This window comes from Egretta garzetta, unplaced genomic scaffold (assembly GCF_000687185.1).
Source record: "Egretta garzetta isolate BGI_Z169 unplaced genomic scaffold, ASM68718v1 scaffold548, whole genome shotgun sequence".
Classification (NCBI taxonomy): Eukaryota; Metazoa; Chordata; class Aves; order Pelecaniformes; family Ardeidae; genus Egretta; species Egretta garzetta.
In genome coordinates, this window is record NW_009260502.1 from 221,652 (window position 1) to 238,607 (window position 16,956).

Sequence of the window (16,956 nt, forward strand, 5' to 3'; positions counted from 1 at the left end):
ATAATTATTCTATTTTTGGAATTTTGAATTGCAATAAGTAAGTAAAGCTTTTCATTGCTGATAGCTAATACAACCTCCATCATGAAGATTCCTTCATCTGAAGTCATCAGATGATGCAATTTAGTGTCCCTGTTTAGCAAGGAGGAGAGGAAGCCACTTGCTATAAAATACCTGAGGTGAACTTGTTTCTTTTTTACTCATAAAGTGTAGCTCTTGCACAGACGGTTGAGAAGGTGCAGAATATTATAGTCCTCCTGTGTTTAATTGTTTCTGTATGCCCTGGAATTTAAAGAGAACTTAGGATATGTTTGGCAGTAGCTTTCCCTCTATAATCAGGTTGCTATGGTAAACCCATTATTCTAGACAAAGAAAGAGTATGTTTAGTAAAGTGCTGATCCCTTCCAGTGAGCTTCAAATTACTTTTGAACAGCTGAATTTGTGTGGTAAGTATTTTATCACAATAACTAAGAGCAGAAGGTCACAGAATAAGGTGTGGCTTCTGTTATTTCGGTAGCAGATACATCTGACTAAGTAGTAGCGTGGCTGAAGCAAACTTACCCTGCAAATATCAACTCCTGGTTTTCCCGAGGAAGCAGCCTGAAATTTATTGTTGCAGAATGCTGTTAACTTGTGTGTTTATCTACATGGTGGTAAACTGAGCCTTTGAAATTTAAATTTACCACATCCTATGTAATTAGCTGTTCAGAAGCAAAAGGACTTTAATTCTCTGTTAAATTCTCTCCACAGAGTGAGTCCACCTTACATAACCTAACCAAAATCTCAGTACTTTTGGAGGTAAAATATACTTTTTAAGCCAGTACAAAGTTGCAATTATTTAGTGACACCACTGAATTCACTTCTCGTGTTCCTAGTGCTGATTTTGTCACGTTTGTAAAATAAAAGGATAATAATAATCTGAGTATCAGCAGCAGTGTACTAAACAACTGTAACTGTATCTTCAAATATTTAAAAGTAAAGAAACAGCTCGGAGAATTCCTTTTCCAGAGCACTTACTGAGTGAGGTTTCTGTCCATTTTCAAGACACTTTCAGTTCTGCTGAGGTCTGCAGCCAGGTGATCTAAATCATACTCTGAGCTTAGGTGGGAACCAGCCAAAATAAAATACGAGGCACAGATATCAACAAGGCATTTGGGCTTTTTGAATATATGCATTGGTGTTTTATTCATTAGCCAAGATGAGAAGATTGAGAAAGTAAGGCCTAAATCCCCTTTGTGCTTGATTTTGAGAAGACAACCTGAGGTTGTGTCTCTTATATGACAAAAATGTGCCCTGTCTGCTGAGGGATGGGATATTCCTCAGGTTTTTTTGCTGGTGAAACTCGGACACTAACTAAAATGAATAAATATTAATTGCAGCAGGGACTGAGAGGAACCTATTCCCATTCCAGTGCAAGTGACCAGCCACTGGGCTCTCAGCTCATTCTGACTTATTAAATTAAGCATTACAGGAGGTAATGCTTAATTACAGAACATGCAGGAGCCTCATTACAGAACCTTCCTTCCCTCATCCCTCTGGAGGATTTTCCATCTCTGCTGACTCCTCTCTTCAAAGCAACTTGCTTAAACTGATTTTATTGTCCTTCAGGAATCCTCCTTATTATAGCATTAGCTGGCCAGGGTACCGCTGTTAAAGAAGGTTCTTTTGTTTATTGTATAGAGTCTTCACAACAGGTGGGTTCTGTTCATCAGGACCCATCATCTGCCAATGGGTGACTGACTGTGCTTTGGGACACTGCGATGGGACGTTTTTGTTAAGTGGATGCATAGAGAGAGACTGAGAGCCCCAAATAGTGACAAGGTGGACTTGTTAGAAGTTTCTGTATATTTAAGTCCTGAGAGATGATTTTGTTCCAGTTGCTAATGTAACTGTCCGTGGCAAATAACTGCAGCTTAGAGAATGCAGACAAATAACATCAATCATTCTGTGGACAATCGTATCTTAAATGTTGATGCGATTACCAAAGACAACTGTATTTTATGATGTGGTAGATGCACTTCCTATAATAAGTTTCTTCCTGGAAGGAATAACCTCATATAATTCCCAGTGCAACATAGTTTTAAAACTACGTATATCATAAAGTTATCATGAAGTATTTGCTGCTAATTCTCTCTATCATCATGTCTTTTTTAAGATTCTTGCACTTCAAGTTGATCATAAAATGTCCTTCTGGATTGAGTCCTGGCACATAGAATGTCAGCTTGAAAGTGCAATGTACACTGATGCTTGGGAAGATGAAGAGTATGGCAGCTATAAAATGAGCTGGCAGTTTTTCCAGAAGTAGTCAGGTCGCCCCCTTACTCCAACTTATTTAGACTGGGTTTTCTTGAAAATTCAAATGTAAGAAATTTAGGTTAGATGTTGAAAGAAAAATAGAATAACAATGATCTGGCCATATTTTGACCTAAAAGGTTTTATTGTCACAAAACCTACAGTTAGAAAAGCCCCACTAAGGTTCTCCTTAACAGTCCTTTCCCATTCAGCAGAATATTTCAGCAAATGATGAAAAAAATACTGTGCATGCTGAACTGTTTGGTTACCTAATGAAAGGCTGCACTTGGAGGATATTTTTGCTTTGTAGTTATAGTTTCTCTGATTGTAAATTTGGGTTCTGCAGACAGTAGAGAAGTGTCCAGGCCCAGGTTGAGTCTCACTGCTTCTATGATTAAATTAGATCGAGAAGAACAGGCTTTTCTGCATCCTAACCCATGTCTCTGGTGGCCCTTTTTTATGCACAGTATCTTTTCCCAAGCTCATCAAATGTATTACTTTGATCCATGGTTTGTGTCATATTTGGAGCATTTTAACCATAGTATTGCATTAAAACAATTTTAAAAATATGGATGCAAACTCTTAAAAGCTAGGAAATAACAAAAGCTATGTTACCTTGAACTGAGTCTGTCCCATATATGTGCAATGTAAGACTGTCCTTGATCTTAGTTTTTTTCTCATCCAACTATTTAATAGTCACTGCTCTGAGGGCCTTGGAGCGGAAGATCTGGGGCAGTTTGGCTTAGTCTAGTCCCCATTTAAGCTCTGGAGAATTCTCCTGTGAACAGGTTGATGGAAGGGAAGACTGACAGAGGTTGTGCTTTCAACTTCTGTTTCCGCTGGTCTAGACAAGAAAAATTACAGGGATTTTTGCTTTCCAAATGCCTGACAGAGTATTTGAAGAGTTATGTTTCTACATGAATAGAGTACCTTAGATAGCCCTGTGCATAGACTATTTAATTCTAATCACATTCATTTTGGAGTTTCTGAGATACGTGCTAAATATTTTAGATAAATTATAGAGGTTAATTATACAGTTAAACATGTGCCATAGCTCTGCTATGCAAAATTGAGATATGAAAAACATACAATGCCAGTGATTGCTTATTGTTGCTGTTTCCACCAAGACATAATAGTGATATACTTTGCTTCTGGTTGCCATGGAGGAGAGGCAGTTTTGTTGTTTGTATTTTTTTTAATAGTGTTTATGTGCATACTTTAATTAATACGGACTGACTTGTAGTTTGCCTTTAGGGGTTGGGGTGTAGAATAAGTTTTGTTTCTTATTTCCTTTATTTTTACTGAAATCATTACTCTAACAATTGTTTATCCTTACAGGGAGATGTGAATGTGGCCAATGCACTTGTTTCCCTCCAGGAGACAACAGAATTCATGGCAAGAACTGTGAATGTGATGATCGACAGTGTGAAAATGCGGACGGAGATGTCTGTGGGGGTATGCCTTCACATAACATAACATAACATAACATAACATAACATAAACATTAATATAATACAATATAATTAATATAAATAAATCTTGACAGTTTAAAACTTTCTGTTCCACCTGATTTTTTAACATGATGTCACTGTAGACTATTGACATTATTTATTAATTATAATAGCTTATAGATTTTTTTGCAAGAAAAAAGCTATATAAATATTGAATATGTTAGTGAATGTTTATTTTAAAACTTCAGAAACACTAAAAATGAAGTAGATTAAATACACCTAATAGCATAAATATAAGTGCTGTAGTATATCCCAATTTCCATTGGTGTTCATTAGAGAAGAATAGAGACACTTAAAGGAAAAACTGAAAAATTAGGTAAATTTACTTTGTATTTAGTACAAATGTATTAGATGTTTGTATTAGATGTTTTACTGAGAATGTTGTATTTTACCTAAAGTTAATAATGAACAGCAATATTTCTGAATATTTCATATTCACTGACAGTGGAATATTTCATATTCACTGACAGTGATATGTCTGTGTTCTGAAAAAGTAGCAAAAATAATATTATGAAAGAATCTAAAATTCTTGATATACAGTGTCATAGGAATTGTACCTGCAGATGAATTATTTTAATGTTGACAGTGAAAACCTCACTTGTTGATTTTTCAGTAATGTGTTAAGCAGTATTTCCAGTTTAGATGTATAAATGCATACATACCATATGGTATTTTAAAAACAGGTGAGTAGTATTTGTCCTAAACGCTCTCTTTCTAGATTTTTTTATCGCTTTATTTTAAAAATTACTCTTAGATTCTTAATATTAACAGAGTAGCTGGTATGAACAATAGCACATTTTAATATATTTGTTATTTCTCTGTAAGAAAAATCATATTGCTTCATAATCTTTGTGTACCTGAAAAATTCTGACTACCGGAAATATTTCGTCAAGGTCTTTGTCATGCAGAATGTAGGCATATATGGAAAATTCTAGTTCAAATGTCCAACCAACCATAATAATAATTTATAACATTCATTGTAATTCAATAATGTGAATGCGTAGATAAGGAATAATTTTAAATTTAATTTTGTTTAAAGGACATGAAAGCAGATAAAAACACTGAAAAGCTGGGTCATATTTGTTATAACTTAAGTAGCTGGGAACCAAAATTAATCATCTTTCATGATTAAAAATATCTCCTCTGTTTATGTCATTCATATTTTACATTATTCAATGACAAGGCTTCAATGTTAATACTGCTAATTATATTGCACATTATGGAAATTATAGGCAAAAATTCCATTCTTCCTTATTAGGAAGGATACAGTGATAATTTTAATTTTTGTTGCTGGCTAGAGCACCTCACATTTAAACGAATGATCACCTCAACACTTGAGCCAGTGTCCAATTTTTTTACCATGCAGGAGACACTCTGGATGACACTGAGTGACAGTGTGACAGTGACAGTGACGCTCCAGGTCACACACATCACACGAAAACAAATTTATCTGAATAAACTCTCCATTTTAGTCTAAATAACTTTGTCCAAAGAGAATGGCAGAAAATAATTAATTAATTTTAACCCATATGCTTTAAGGTTATTTTCCAAATTTTGAAACAACGAATAGAAAGGAAAGCCAGCTCACAAACTTATGAATCAGTTGTAGTCTCAAGCAAACTCAACTTCTCCACTTTCATTCAATCTAATAGTTCAGTTACTAATGATTCTCTGCAGGTGAAAGGAGTTGTATGAGAAAATGCTGTGCCGTGTTTGGAATTGCACTGGACAGCGTCTGTTGACAGGACTTCAGAAGGCTCACCCTGTGATTTTTGTGGTTCCAGGGAGCTGAGCTTATTCCTAATTCTTTCCCCCAAATCATAGAATAAGTGCCAAATCAGGAGTCCTGTTGTCCTGGGCTTTCTCATAAGTAAAGGGAAAGAAGGAAACATGGCATAAAGTGACGATTAAATCCACCAAGGTCTGAGCTGACCTCTGAAGTGCCTCAAGGGAGACTAGAGCATCTTTTCTCACTCACAGCTGTCTGAACTTGGTGAGGTGAAGCTGGTCTCTAGAGTTTTAGTCTTCTCATTTCACAGTCATGCCACTACTAACACTGCTCTCTAAAAATTGTTGGATTTCATCTGTTGGGATTCCAGTGGTAAAAAAATGACAGATTGTTTTTTCATATTGTTGCTCTTTAATTTCTTTTTCTATTATATTTCTAAATATATTTTCTGACATTTTTAGATTTGGTTGTAATTCACTCCTTGAAGCATATTCCTATATTATTAATATTGCACAAGTCCATCCACTTTCATTCTTTTACAGTCAAGAACTGTTTTCCCCTTCCTCTCTTTCTGTTCACACGCTGCAAAATGTTGCTTTGTTTGCACTTGTCTGGTTCTTCCATGTTAAGTGTGCTGAGATTCAAATTAACAAACATAGAAATCTTATCTCTCAGTTCTCTTCCATACACCACTTTTCCTTCTTTTGGCTGCTGGAGCTCTGGAGTGGCTCCTTCCCTCACTTCCTCTCTCTCCCCCACTCTTCTTTTCTTTTTACTGCTGGAGGATCCTGAGATCTTATTTTCTTTGACCATCCAGTGTTCATCTGTGCTTCCGATCCACCTGCCTCAAGAGGTCACCCCCCACCCCAATAACTTAAGACAGCACCTATTTAGGTGTAGCTAGGAAGTACAGGAATGTTTATCTTCAGAAAGTCTCCATCAATTGCAGCTTTCCATTCACTTGCCATTTAGCAAGTGAATTACCCTCACCTTCCATCACCTTCAAACTCATAATGTGAGCCACTTGCCTCTTATGCATTTTCTGTGACTTCATCTTTCACTGTGACTTCCACCAAGATTTTCACTGAAATGTCTCTTCCCACAGTTTCTGACCAAATGTAGGAATTTCTGTCATTGTTACACTTTTCAGATCCTAAATATCCTCTGGTGTTACTGATAGCTTCAGCCCTACTCTTCAGTAATTGTCCAATGTTTTGCTTGGCTATCATTTTCTACCCCAATAACATTTTGAATGTTTCCTTTGATATACAGTATTTCTCATATGTCCTTAAGAGACTCTACCAATTTTAACCTTATTTTCTTTCCCCTTTCGCAAATTATCTGTTCACACACATCTCTTCCTTTTGGGTTTGTCCATGCTTCCATCTCAGCCTGAACCTCTTGACACCTCTTGCTGAACTGCTTATTCCTTCCTCTTTCTTTCTCTTCTTTTCCTTACTATTTTTCTACCACTGTTGCTACCTAGGCAATCACTGTCAGGACATAAGCCCTTGCTAGTAACTCTGGCTTCAGAGAGTTGTAAGCTGGACTCTGTGAATGTGCAGGGTCTGACAGTGAGCACTGAGTGGCTGTAAAGCACAAGGAAGGAAGATGAGTATTTTCAGATTAAATGCATGCTGAAATGAGAAATGTGAATGACAACCTAAATGATTTGAATAAGAATTGTTACTGGCCTCCTCTGACCAGCAGAGATTGATTAATAGCTTGCTTTCCAGACCAGCTGTCCATGTGATGATAGAAAGACATGAGGCAAAAGATATGATAAATTAGGGTACAACTGAGTGACACCCTATTACCATGTTTCTGCATGATTGTAGTGAGTCATTCGCTTAAAAATTCAGCTGTCCATCACTGCAGCACCAGGAATAGAGACATTACGTCTCCACAAAGACAGAGGTTGCAGGAGGGCTCGGCATAGATTCCACAGGACTCTGCTATTAGAAATGGGTTCATAGAACCATAGAATGGTTTGAGATGGAAAGGACCTTTAAATTTCATCTAATCCAACTCCCCCTGCCGTGGGCAGGGACATCTTTCACTAGATCAGGTTGCTCAGGGCCCCATTCAACTGGACCTTGAAGACGTTCAATGATGGCGCCTCCACAACTTCTCTGGGCAACCTGTTAGAGAGTCTCAACATCCTCATAACACACAATTTCTCCCTAATGTCCAATCTAAACCTACTCTCTTCCAGTTTTAAATCATTGCCCCTTGTCCTGTCACTACAGGCCTTGGAAAAAAGTCCTTCTCCATCTTTCTTATAATCTCCCCTTGCATATTGAAAGATAGCAATAAGGCCTCCCTGGAGCCTTCTCTTCTCCAGGCTGAAAAACCCCAACTCTCTCAGCCTTTCTTCACACAGGAGAGGTGTTCCAGCCCTCTGACCATTTTTGTACCCCTTCTTTGGGCCCAGTCTAACAGGTCCATTTCTTTCTTGTACTGGGGAACCCAGAAATGGATGCAGTACTTTAGGTTGGGTCTTATGAAAGCGGAGTAGAGGGGGGAAACCACCATCCCTCAACCTGCTTTCCAGGTCCTTCCTTCATCTTCTCCTTCCTTTGTCTGTGCCTCTGCACAGAGACTTAATATGCTGTGGCTGGAGGAGGTGTCTCATGCAGCCTTTTTGAGAACGGTATGTTCTACCTAAAGGCCCATTCCCTACAGTTGAGTTTTTTTCAATTATGTAAGATTTGCCCAGGTGTATTGCAGTGTTGATCCACAGCAGTATTTAACATCATGGATTTTTTGGCTTTACTTGGTTCTTTGAGTCTTTCATGTACAAGTTAAGTTTTTTTGGTGCACACACATGACCAGAGAATCACAGGTTTACCAGCACAAGTTCTTTATCGGCCCAGCTATGTCACTGATGTGCACCAAGCCTGATATTCACTTACCTTGTATCCTCATGAGAGATACTTCTCTCTCTCCTCTGAGGTTAGGGCTGTGCTGCTAGCTGCAATGTGTCCTGAGCTTTTAAGTGCTACTTGTTCCCCTACTGTGTCCAGTCATGTTTTTCAGTTGATGTCATTGTTGGCTGCTCCACCTCACTGGGTTGACTGTTGTCCATTATGTTCTGTTCTCTTTCAGAATTGAGAGTAGGCAGGCAGCAAGATTTCAGGACAACAGAAAGATCAATTTGAAATTGATTTGATAATGCTTTTAACTCCATTCATTTTGATTTGTTCCCTGAACCATTACTGGCCTAGCTGTGAGTTCTTGTCACAGCAAAGTAGCAACCACTGAAGGAATAGAACAACAAGCCTTTTTGGGTCCTCTGCATGCTACTGGTTGGTGCAGGATTATGCTCCTTAAAAACCCTACAATAAGAACCCCCCCCAAAAATAGTAAAAGACCTGGTTGAAGCTCCACGTAAGTTTTTCACTAAGGCTACTAGCAAAGGTTGTAACTCGTAAGAGGTAACTCATAGCAAGGCCCTTACGTATTTCTAGGGATGCTGCCATTTTGTTTTATGTCAGTATTTCAGTCTGTGCTTCATATAGTGGGCCACCAATTCGATAATCATGTTTGATAAGACTTTTTAATATTTAGTCATGGATGTTTGTGCTGTCCTCAAACACTAAGAAACAACTAAGCCTCTGGTCATCCCAGTAAGCCAGTTCTTTGACTGCTGATAATAGAATACTTTGAGAAGTCTGATTTGTTTATTTTCAAGTGGGCAAATTCACTTTGATGACTTTTTAACTATTTGTTTTGGCTGTGGCACCTCAAAATATAATCCTAAACCTGTAGGGAATCCATTTTTTTTTTTTATAAAATCCCCAAGTAAATTAATTTTCACCACTCAGACACAGTCTCTCATTGATTTCATTCACTTACTTTCTCAAACCCACATACAAGCATCAAAGTGTCTGGATTTAAGCAGTTTGGTCAGGATCACTTGTATGTGACACAGAAGATGGACAAGAGGTGCCACCCATCAAGTTCTCAGTAGGTCTTTTTGTTTCATCTTGACTGACAACAGCTGGTTTTTAGACACACCTTTTATGTCAGTTAGGACCTGAGAGTTAGGGTTCCATCCTTTTCATAGTATCACAGAATCATAGAATGTTTTGGGTTGGAAGGGACCCCTAAAGATCATCTAGTCCAACCCCCCTGCAGTGAGCAGGAACACCTTTAACTGAATCAGGTTGCTCAGAGCCCCATCCAACCTGGTCTTTTGACTCATAATCTTGCTTACTTTCACCTCTGTAAGTTTTAGCCAAGTCTGGTGCCTGTTGTCTGTGCTTCCTCATTTTTGACATTCTTAGGACAGTGCTGTTCTTGTTGGGCTCACAAGGAAAGGAATGACACAAGTTACGTGCTGTGTCTGTGTTGACATCCTTTATTATTGAGCACATGGTCTGCTGACAAGTCATCATGAAAGTCATCATACCATTGTTTTACGAGAGTGCAGACCTTCTGGTTTGACAAAATAATACATTACTCAGTTTTACTGCTGTTAATGTGTTGTTTGTTATCAGTACATGTCATGTTTTTACTCTCATTCTGGTGTTTCTTCTGGTGCTTACCTACACATTTCCATTCATACATCATTCACACCAGTCTTAAAATTTCCAATATAAGTCTCTATGTATTGGCAGGGAACAATGGAAAAGCTGTGGTTTATAAGGTGTACATACACAATTCCCAAAGCCACAATTCCCAGCTTTCTGATGTTTTAAACATTTACAACAGAGACAGAAGCTTCCAAATCTGTATTGGGTTTCTGTGGCAAGGTCTTGGTAGTGGGAGGGCTGCAGGGGTGGTTTCTGTGAGAAGCTGCTAGAAGTTTTCCCTGTGTTCACTGCTGGCCAATGCCAAGCCAATCAGCAACAGTGGAAGCACCTCTGTGATAACATATTTAAGAAGGAAAAAAAAAATCTGCGTCTCAGTAGCTGGAGAGAGAAGAGAAGTGAGAGGATGCAAGAGAAAACAGCCCTGCAGACACCAAGGTCAGTGAAGAAGGAGGGGGAGGAGGTGCTTCAGGCGCCAGAGCAGAGATTCCCCTGCAGCCTGTGGTGAAGACCATGGTGAGGCAGGCTGTCCCCCTGCAGCCCATGGAGGCCCACGGTGGAGCAGATATCCACCTGTAGCCCGTGGAGGACCCCCCGCCGGAGCGGGTGAGGAAGAAGAAGTGGCAGAGATGACGTTTGATGAACTGACCTCGGCCCCCATTCCCGTCCCCCTGTGCCACTGGGGGGGAGTAGGTAGAGAAGCTGGGAGTGAAGTTGAGCCCAGAAAGAAGGGAAGGGTGGGGGGAAGGTTTTTAAGATCTAGCAGTTTTTCTCCTCTCCTTCTCTGATTTTGATTGATACTATTTTTTTTTTCAAGTTGAGTCTGTTTTGCCCATGATAGTAACTGATAAAATGGTCTCTCCCTGTCCTTATCTCAACTCACGAGCCTTTTGATTTACTTTTTCTCTCCTCTGCCCAGTTAGAGGGGAGTGATAGAGTGGTTTTGGTAGGCCCCTGGCGTCCAGCCAGTGTCAAACCACCACAACATCACATTCTTACAATTAGTGAAGGATTCTAGGATCACAGTCATCACCAGGGCATACAGTGGAAGTGCTCCCTCTCAAAAGGCTGGTATTACTTGCTTCTAATTGCCATGCTCCTTTGCATATAAAATTTTCATTACTATCCAGCCAGGCTAAGTAATTTGATTCAGAGGAAATACTGCCTACCTTTTTTTTTTTTTTAAACATAACTATGCATTATTATAGGATAAAAATATACAACAGAAACCGTGAATTTTTTTTTATGAAAGTTCTAGGTCCATACTGCAGAAATCATGAATGACATTTATTTTTGTCATCTAGTCAGTGAAGCAGAAATGTATTTTCAGATAGTGTGTTCTTATGAGGACCAATAAGACCATAACCATAAAAATGAGAGAGTTATGATTAATGCTATGCTTCATTAAGCAAAGCCAAGTATTAATATTATGGTGCAGTTGCTGTCAGAAAAATTCCTCATTTCTTGCACTAATATTGCTTCACAGAAACAGAAGTATATAGAACTGTGGAACTTGTGGAACTGTCTAATATACCTAAAATGCCAATTAGGAGAGAAAAATAATACCAGCCTATCTCCCAGCTGAAGACAGCTTTTGGCACTGACTGGTCTGAAAATACAGAAATACGAATTCAACTTTTGACTGTACCATAGCTCCTCAGAGCTATGGTACCTGCAACATAATTTCAAAGTCTTCTATTGCCTAAAGTTAGGCACCTTGTATGATTTCTGATGCCCAAGACTACCCTTGCCTGACTCCAGCTTGGCTCCACAAGGGCACAGGGATCCCTGCATAGCTGCCACCATCATGGGGATGTCTTTGACACCTTAGGGTATGTCAGATGGCACTCGGCATTTGAATTGAACCCATAATCTCTCTGTGGTTCCCGTTATGTTAAAATAATAGTTATTTCCTAGCCAACAGTTTTTTCATCTTTTCTATTGAAAAGTCTTCAGAGCAGGGACCATGTTCTTTTCACTGAGGAATCTGAAATACATATAATGGTTACAGAATTCACTAGACATTTTTATACTATTTAATAGAGAATTTTAATCATGCTATTGAAAAATGCAATTGATTCTCCTGGAGAAAAAAGCTCAAAAACATGCTTACCGGGTAAAGCTGGCGCTAAAAAAAAGGGAAAATGACTATACTAGCTAGTGGAGAAGTCAGAGTCCACCTGGCATAAAACTAGTGTAATTTAGGGGTTTATTTTGACAACACTAAGTAGAGAGTTAACGATTGAATGCCTGCATCCTTGCACTTAACTACTTTATCCTAGCTCTGAGGCACATCCAGGGGCAGCAACAGATAAATTCAAAAGGATCAGTAGGTATTGAATTAGATACAAGAGTGACTAGAGTAGCCAGTACAGGTATTAATGTGCACAGTATATTCTGTATTAAATTAATTTGGTTTTACTTAGCTCATTTTACTTTCCTAATTTTTCTTTTAAATGCACTAAAGATTTCTGTCCTGGTCACTCAGACATTTGTGCAGGTGTATGAAGGGTTGAAACTTTACATAGATGCACAGGGTACGTAGTTCATTTAGCTTTTCAGGTAGCATAAAATATGATTTAGGTTTGTAAAAAGCATTTTAATTTAATCTTTCTGTTGAAATGAGCAGTAAAGGAATTGATAATCTATCAACATTTAAGTTGATTAATAGATACTAATTTGCAAAACCACAAGGGGCTTATTTGTTGAACCTCGTATATTAGGCTATAAATAGCCATTACACTATAGTCAGGCTTCCCCTAAATCGAAGGCTGTGTGCTGTGGGTGACTAAAGCCTGTCCCTGAGAAGGCCATGCTCTGAGGACTCTTAAGACATGTGCAGCCCATGCCAACATCACTAGAAAGTTTGTTCCAATAGTCATCATCCTTGTTTGAAATGCTGTTTCGTTTCTCAAATGAATTTGTCAGTAGCAGCTTTGTCTTTCTCTGGTAGTTTGAGAATCCCCATTCTAGTACTTTCAAAGAAGGCAGTTCAGATCCTGATGAAAGATTTAGCTTTTTTTTTTTTATTTTTTTTTTCTCTCCAATACGCTAAGCAGATATAAATCTTTGAAGTTCTCTCAACAAGCCATTTTCTCTGCCCTTTGAATTCTTTCTTTGGAACTTTTTGGAACTCTTCCAAGTTTTTCAAAATCTCTTCAAACATGGATATCACAGTGAGTTGCAGGACTTTAATGTTCACGTCATCAATGCTCTAAATGTTCCTACTCATTTCAGTTCCTACATTCTTCTCTCCTGTTATATGCATATGAGGATAGCATTAGCCCTTTTCATCGCAGTGTTCAGTGTTTCACTTGAAGTTTTTTCTGAGCTGCCTGCCTGTTGTGTTGCTCAAACTGGAGGCACAGTCCACCTTTATTAGACTTGGACAATACCTGGTGACCTATTATGAAAATATAATAGACAATCAGTATTTCACTTCCTATTTACATTAGGTTTCTCTAACTGCAGTTGTCACAACTGTTCCAGTCTTACAGCATTCTCCTGGTATTCAATAAAAATAAAATTAAAAATCAGTGATCCAGCAATGTTTTTACCAACTTTTTTAGCATATTTGGGCAGGTTAATGAAGCCTGCTCACTTAGAAATATTTCTCCCAGATAGATGTTGTTTAATATTCTCTTATGTGAATAGTATAATGGAAAGTTCTTTATCATAGTCATGTAATAAAGAAATAGAAAATCCTGTTTCTATTTGAATACAGAGAGAAATATTTGTTTCATTTACTCTATTGTTCTAAATCAGGGATCCTGCACTGTGCTGAGATTTTTCATGTTCCTATTTTTCATCCAGTTATAGATTTTTGTGCCTGTTTTTTTTTTCCTATTATGTCCATTTTATTCACAACAAAATTTCTCATTTATATTGATTGCTATCTATTCCATCTTTCTTTCTTTGGCTGTACAGCCTTCTCATTCCTAACTCATAGCATCTCTCCACCATTAGACCTGGGTGGATTTTTCTGTGGAAAAATGTTGTTGGACTATCAGAAAAATTCTTCATACAGGACAGTCAAATTAATATTTTTATAGCTGAAGATTTTTTCACCCATTTCTGGTTAATATTGACTTTATTATGTATTTATGCTATTATATTTTTCGGAGCAACTTGTTCTCCTGAGGTGCCAAATTTTGTTTGGGGCTGGCCTCAGCTTGCCCTTTGTGAACATCATCTGGTTATTATCAGTCTACAGAGATGAACCAGATTCCTCTGCAATGATTACTTCACCTTTTTCATCATGCTGACGTTCCCATATAGTGGTGACTTTTGTATTAGAATATTAGCATGCAGGTTTTTTGGGAACTCTGACAACAGTTGCATAAGGAGTCCTAAACTGAAGTTTCCCACGACCACACAGTTTTATTTGCCAGCATGGTAAGAAATAACTCATCCTTGTGTCCAGTTTCATTTGGGTTGATTTGGGTTATAATTGACCTCTTCTAGTAATCTGTTTACTGCTTTCTTGGTTGCTGCATTCACATTTCATATTTAAATCTTGCGGTTATTGGATTTATTGATAATTCTAAACAAACTGATAGTATCTTTAACATCACCTTTTTCTCTCCTTTGCCTCTTCCCCATCACAGTTTTTCTTCTTGATTGGAGATCAATGTTTAAAACATTCTGTTATCTATTTAAATATTCATTAACATAGGTTTTTATGAATTAAGACCTATAGTCTTAGAGCCATTGCAAGGCACAACTTATTTGTGATTTTAAGTGTTTGATGTTAAGTCTGAATTGATGATAGACAACACTTTCCATTAATTGAAATAGTTAAATCAGTATTTTAACATGTTAGCCAATTCAGTTGGGCTGGACTTCTTCAGTTAGAGATTTTTCTTTTCCCCTTTGCTCTATGATTGCTGTATTCTTGAATTTTATACTCTTCTACAAAGGCAATTATATTTGGATCTAAAATGAGCACCTTTTTGATACTGCTCTTGCTCATAATTTTGAGAGTCTGTGATTCATTGGAATGAAACTGGGACACTTTGGATGTACTTTGAATATTACATTCAACTGAAAGCAGTTGCTTATAATGTTTTGGCCCTTCCTTTCAGTCAGCTTCTTTGGACATCTTCAGACAAATGTAAAGAGCCTCTGCAAGGAGGATCTAGACAACTAAACCATGTCAAGCAGTTGGTCACAGGCTATCACACACAGAAGACAGCTAGGAGTCAACGAGCATTGGGCTAAGAACTTGCACTTGCATACTCACAACACCGATGGATGAGGCATCCAGAGCTGCAGCTGCCCAAGCTGGTGTCAGCTAGGTGTAAATATTGTTTTGGTAGAATGGATTACCTGAGACAAAAGAATCCTTTATGTTTTGAGGATTTATATGGCATACAGGAGGAGAGGAATTGTTACCTCAGAAAAATGCATGTCAATTTTATGTGGTAAACTGTAAACTGTTTGCTGTAAATTAATAGATTATTCATTACCTTTTTATTTGACGTGTGTAAAGGCTTTACAGACATGATCAGTCTCTGCATTCTATAAAAGTCATAATGACTGTACAAGAAAAACGATACAAAATCATTTTCTCAGTGAAATCAGCATGGATTTCTTACTGTTTGTTGCTAAAATGAGTACAAGTATTTGTATCTTCACAAATAACTTTCCAACACTGACATCCAGTTGTATATTTTGCTCTTCAGTGGTTGAGCTATTCTCAAATCTAATCTGTGTGTTACTAAGAAAAAATAAATAAGGCAGATAAAAATGCTCTGACAGAGGCTTAGCTATAGTAAGTTAATGTAAACAATTGCATGCCATCTACCTGGAAGGAGGATATGGGAAAATATATATGCTTGTTTTCTACCTTTTGTATTTTGGTTTGTAGTATAGTTTGCATTTCCCAGACTAACACAGAAGCTGAAGTAGCATCAAGCTTCTATTGTTGCTAGTTATCAGTTTGTAGTATTTGATATATGTTAAATGCATATATGTACATTTGTGATTGCTGAATGTCACTTGCAAAAGTAGGAAGGAATACGGTCATAATAGGACTGTGCCATTGTTACTGAGCATTTAAAGTTGTATAGGTAGTAAGATTTTTAAAAAAAAGATCAATACACAGTCTGGGGTACAAAAATTATTCTGAACATTTAGAATGCTGTAAACAACAGCTCCAAGACTTTGGAGCTTCCAGTATTTTCTAATTTAAATTGGTAAACTATTTGGCCACCAGTAAAACAAGGAATTCCACTTCTAGCAAACTACAGTTGTCTGTCCTTTCGGCTTCTACCAGTGCTGCCTCCCAGTTTACAATGTCAAGTTGCACTGTTGCCTCATGAGAAGTGCACGAATTAGAAAAGCAAAATTGCTGGTTTGCTTTTCTGCATCCTACAGCTCAGTGCTTTGCCAGATACTCCTACTGCTTGTTCCCTTCTTCCCAGCCCATGCTCCCAAATTATCTCAGTCCCCTCATTTCCACTCCCTTGCCCTACATAGCAGGTAGGGTAGGACAACAGTCACCGGTATGTATAATTTGCTTCTTTTAAGCCTGGTAAACTGATTAGCTAAGGAATGATCTTCTTTGCTGCAGAAATATCATTCAAGGTTGAAAAGTGTAATTCTGGCTGGGAGACATTTCTTTTTCTTCTGTTTTCCATTTCTGTGTTCTTGTCTGCATTTGTTGTCACTTTTCCCTTCTTTCTGGCCAGATTTCCCCCTCAGTTTACTATTCAACATATTTTCCTTTTTTATTAAACTTTGTACAAATAATTCTCAAAAATTCTATTTAATCTTTTTTTTTCCCTCCTGTTTTTAAACATCAGTTATAGCTTTGGGACTCTATCTTTGACCTATGTTCTAGTGTTTCTTTGACCTTTCCTTCACTTATCATTACCTGTCCTTCTTTCCC

The 16,956-nt window shown here is 37.8% G+C and overlaps 1 protein-coding gene across 1 annotated transcript in view; it reads left to right on the forward strand.

Moving 5' to 3' along the window:
• The window catches only part of ITGBL1 (integrin subunit beta like 1), a 153,415-nt gene that overhangs the window by 128,521 nt on the left and 7,938 nt on the right, over positions 1-16,956 (forward strand). Inside the window, exon 8 of the mRNA XM_009644540.1 lies at positions 3,628-3,744. Within this exon, the coding sequence (XP_009642835.1) occupies positions 3,628-3,744 (117 nt within the window). The remainder of the gene's footprint in view (positions 1-3,627; positions 3,745-16,956) is intronic.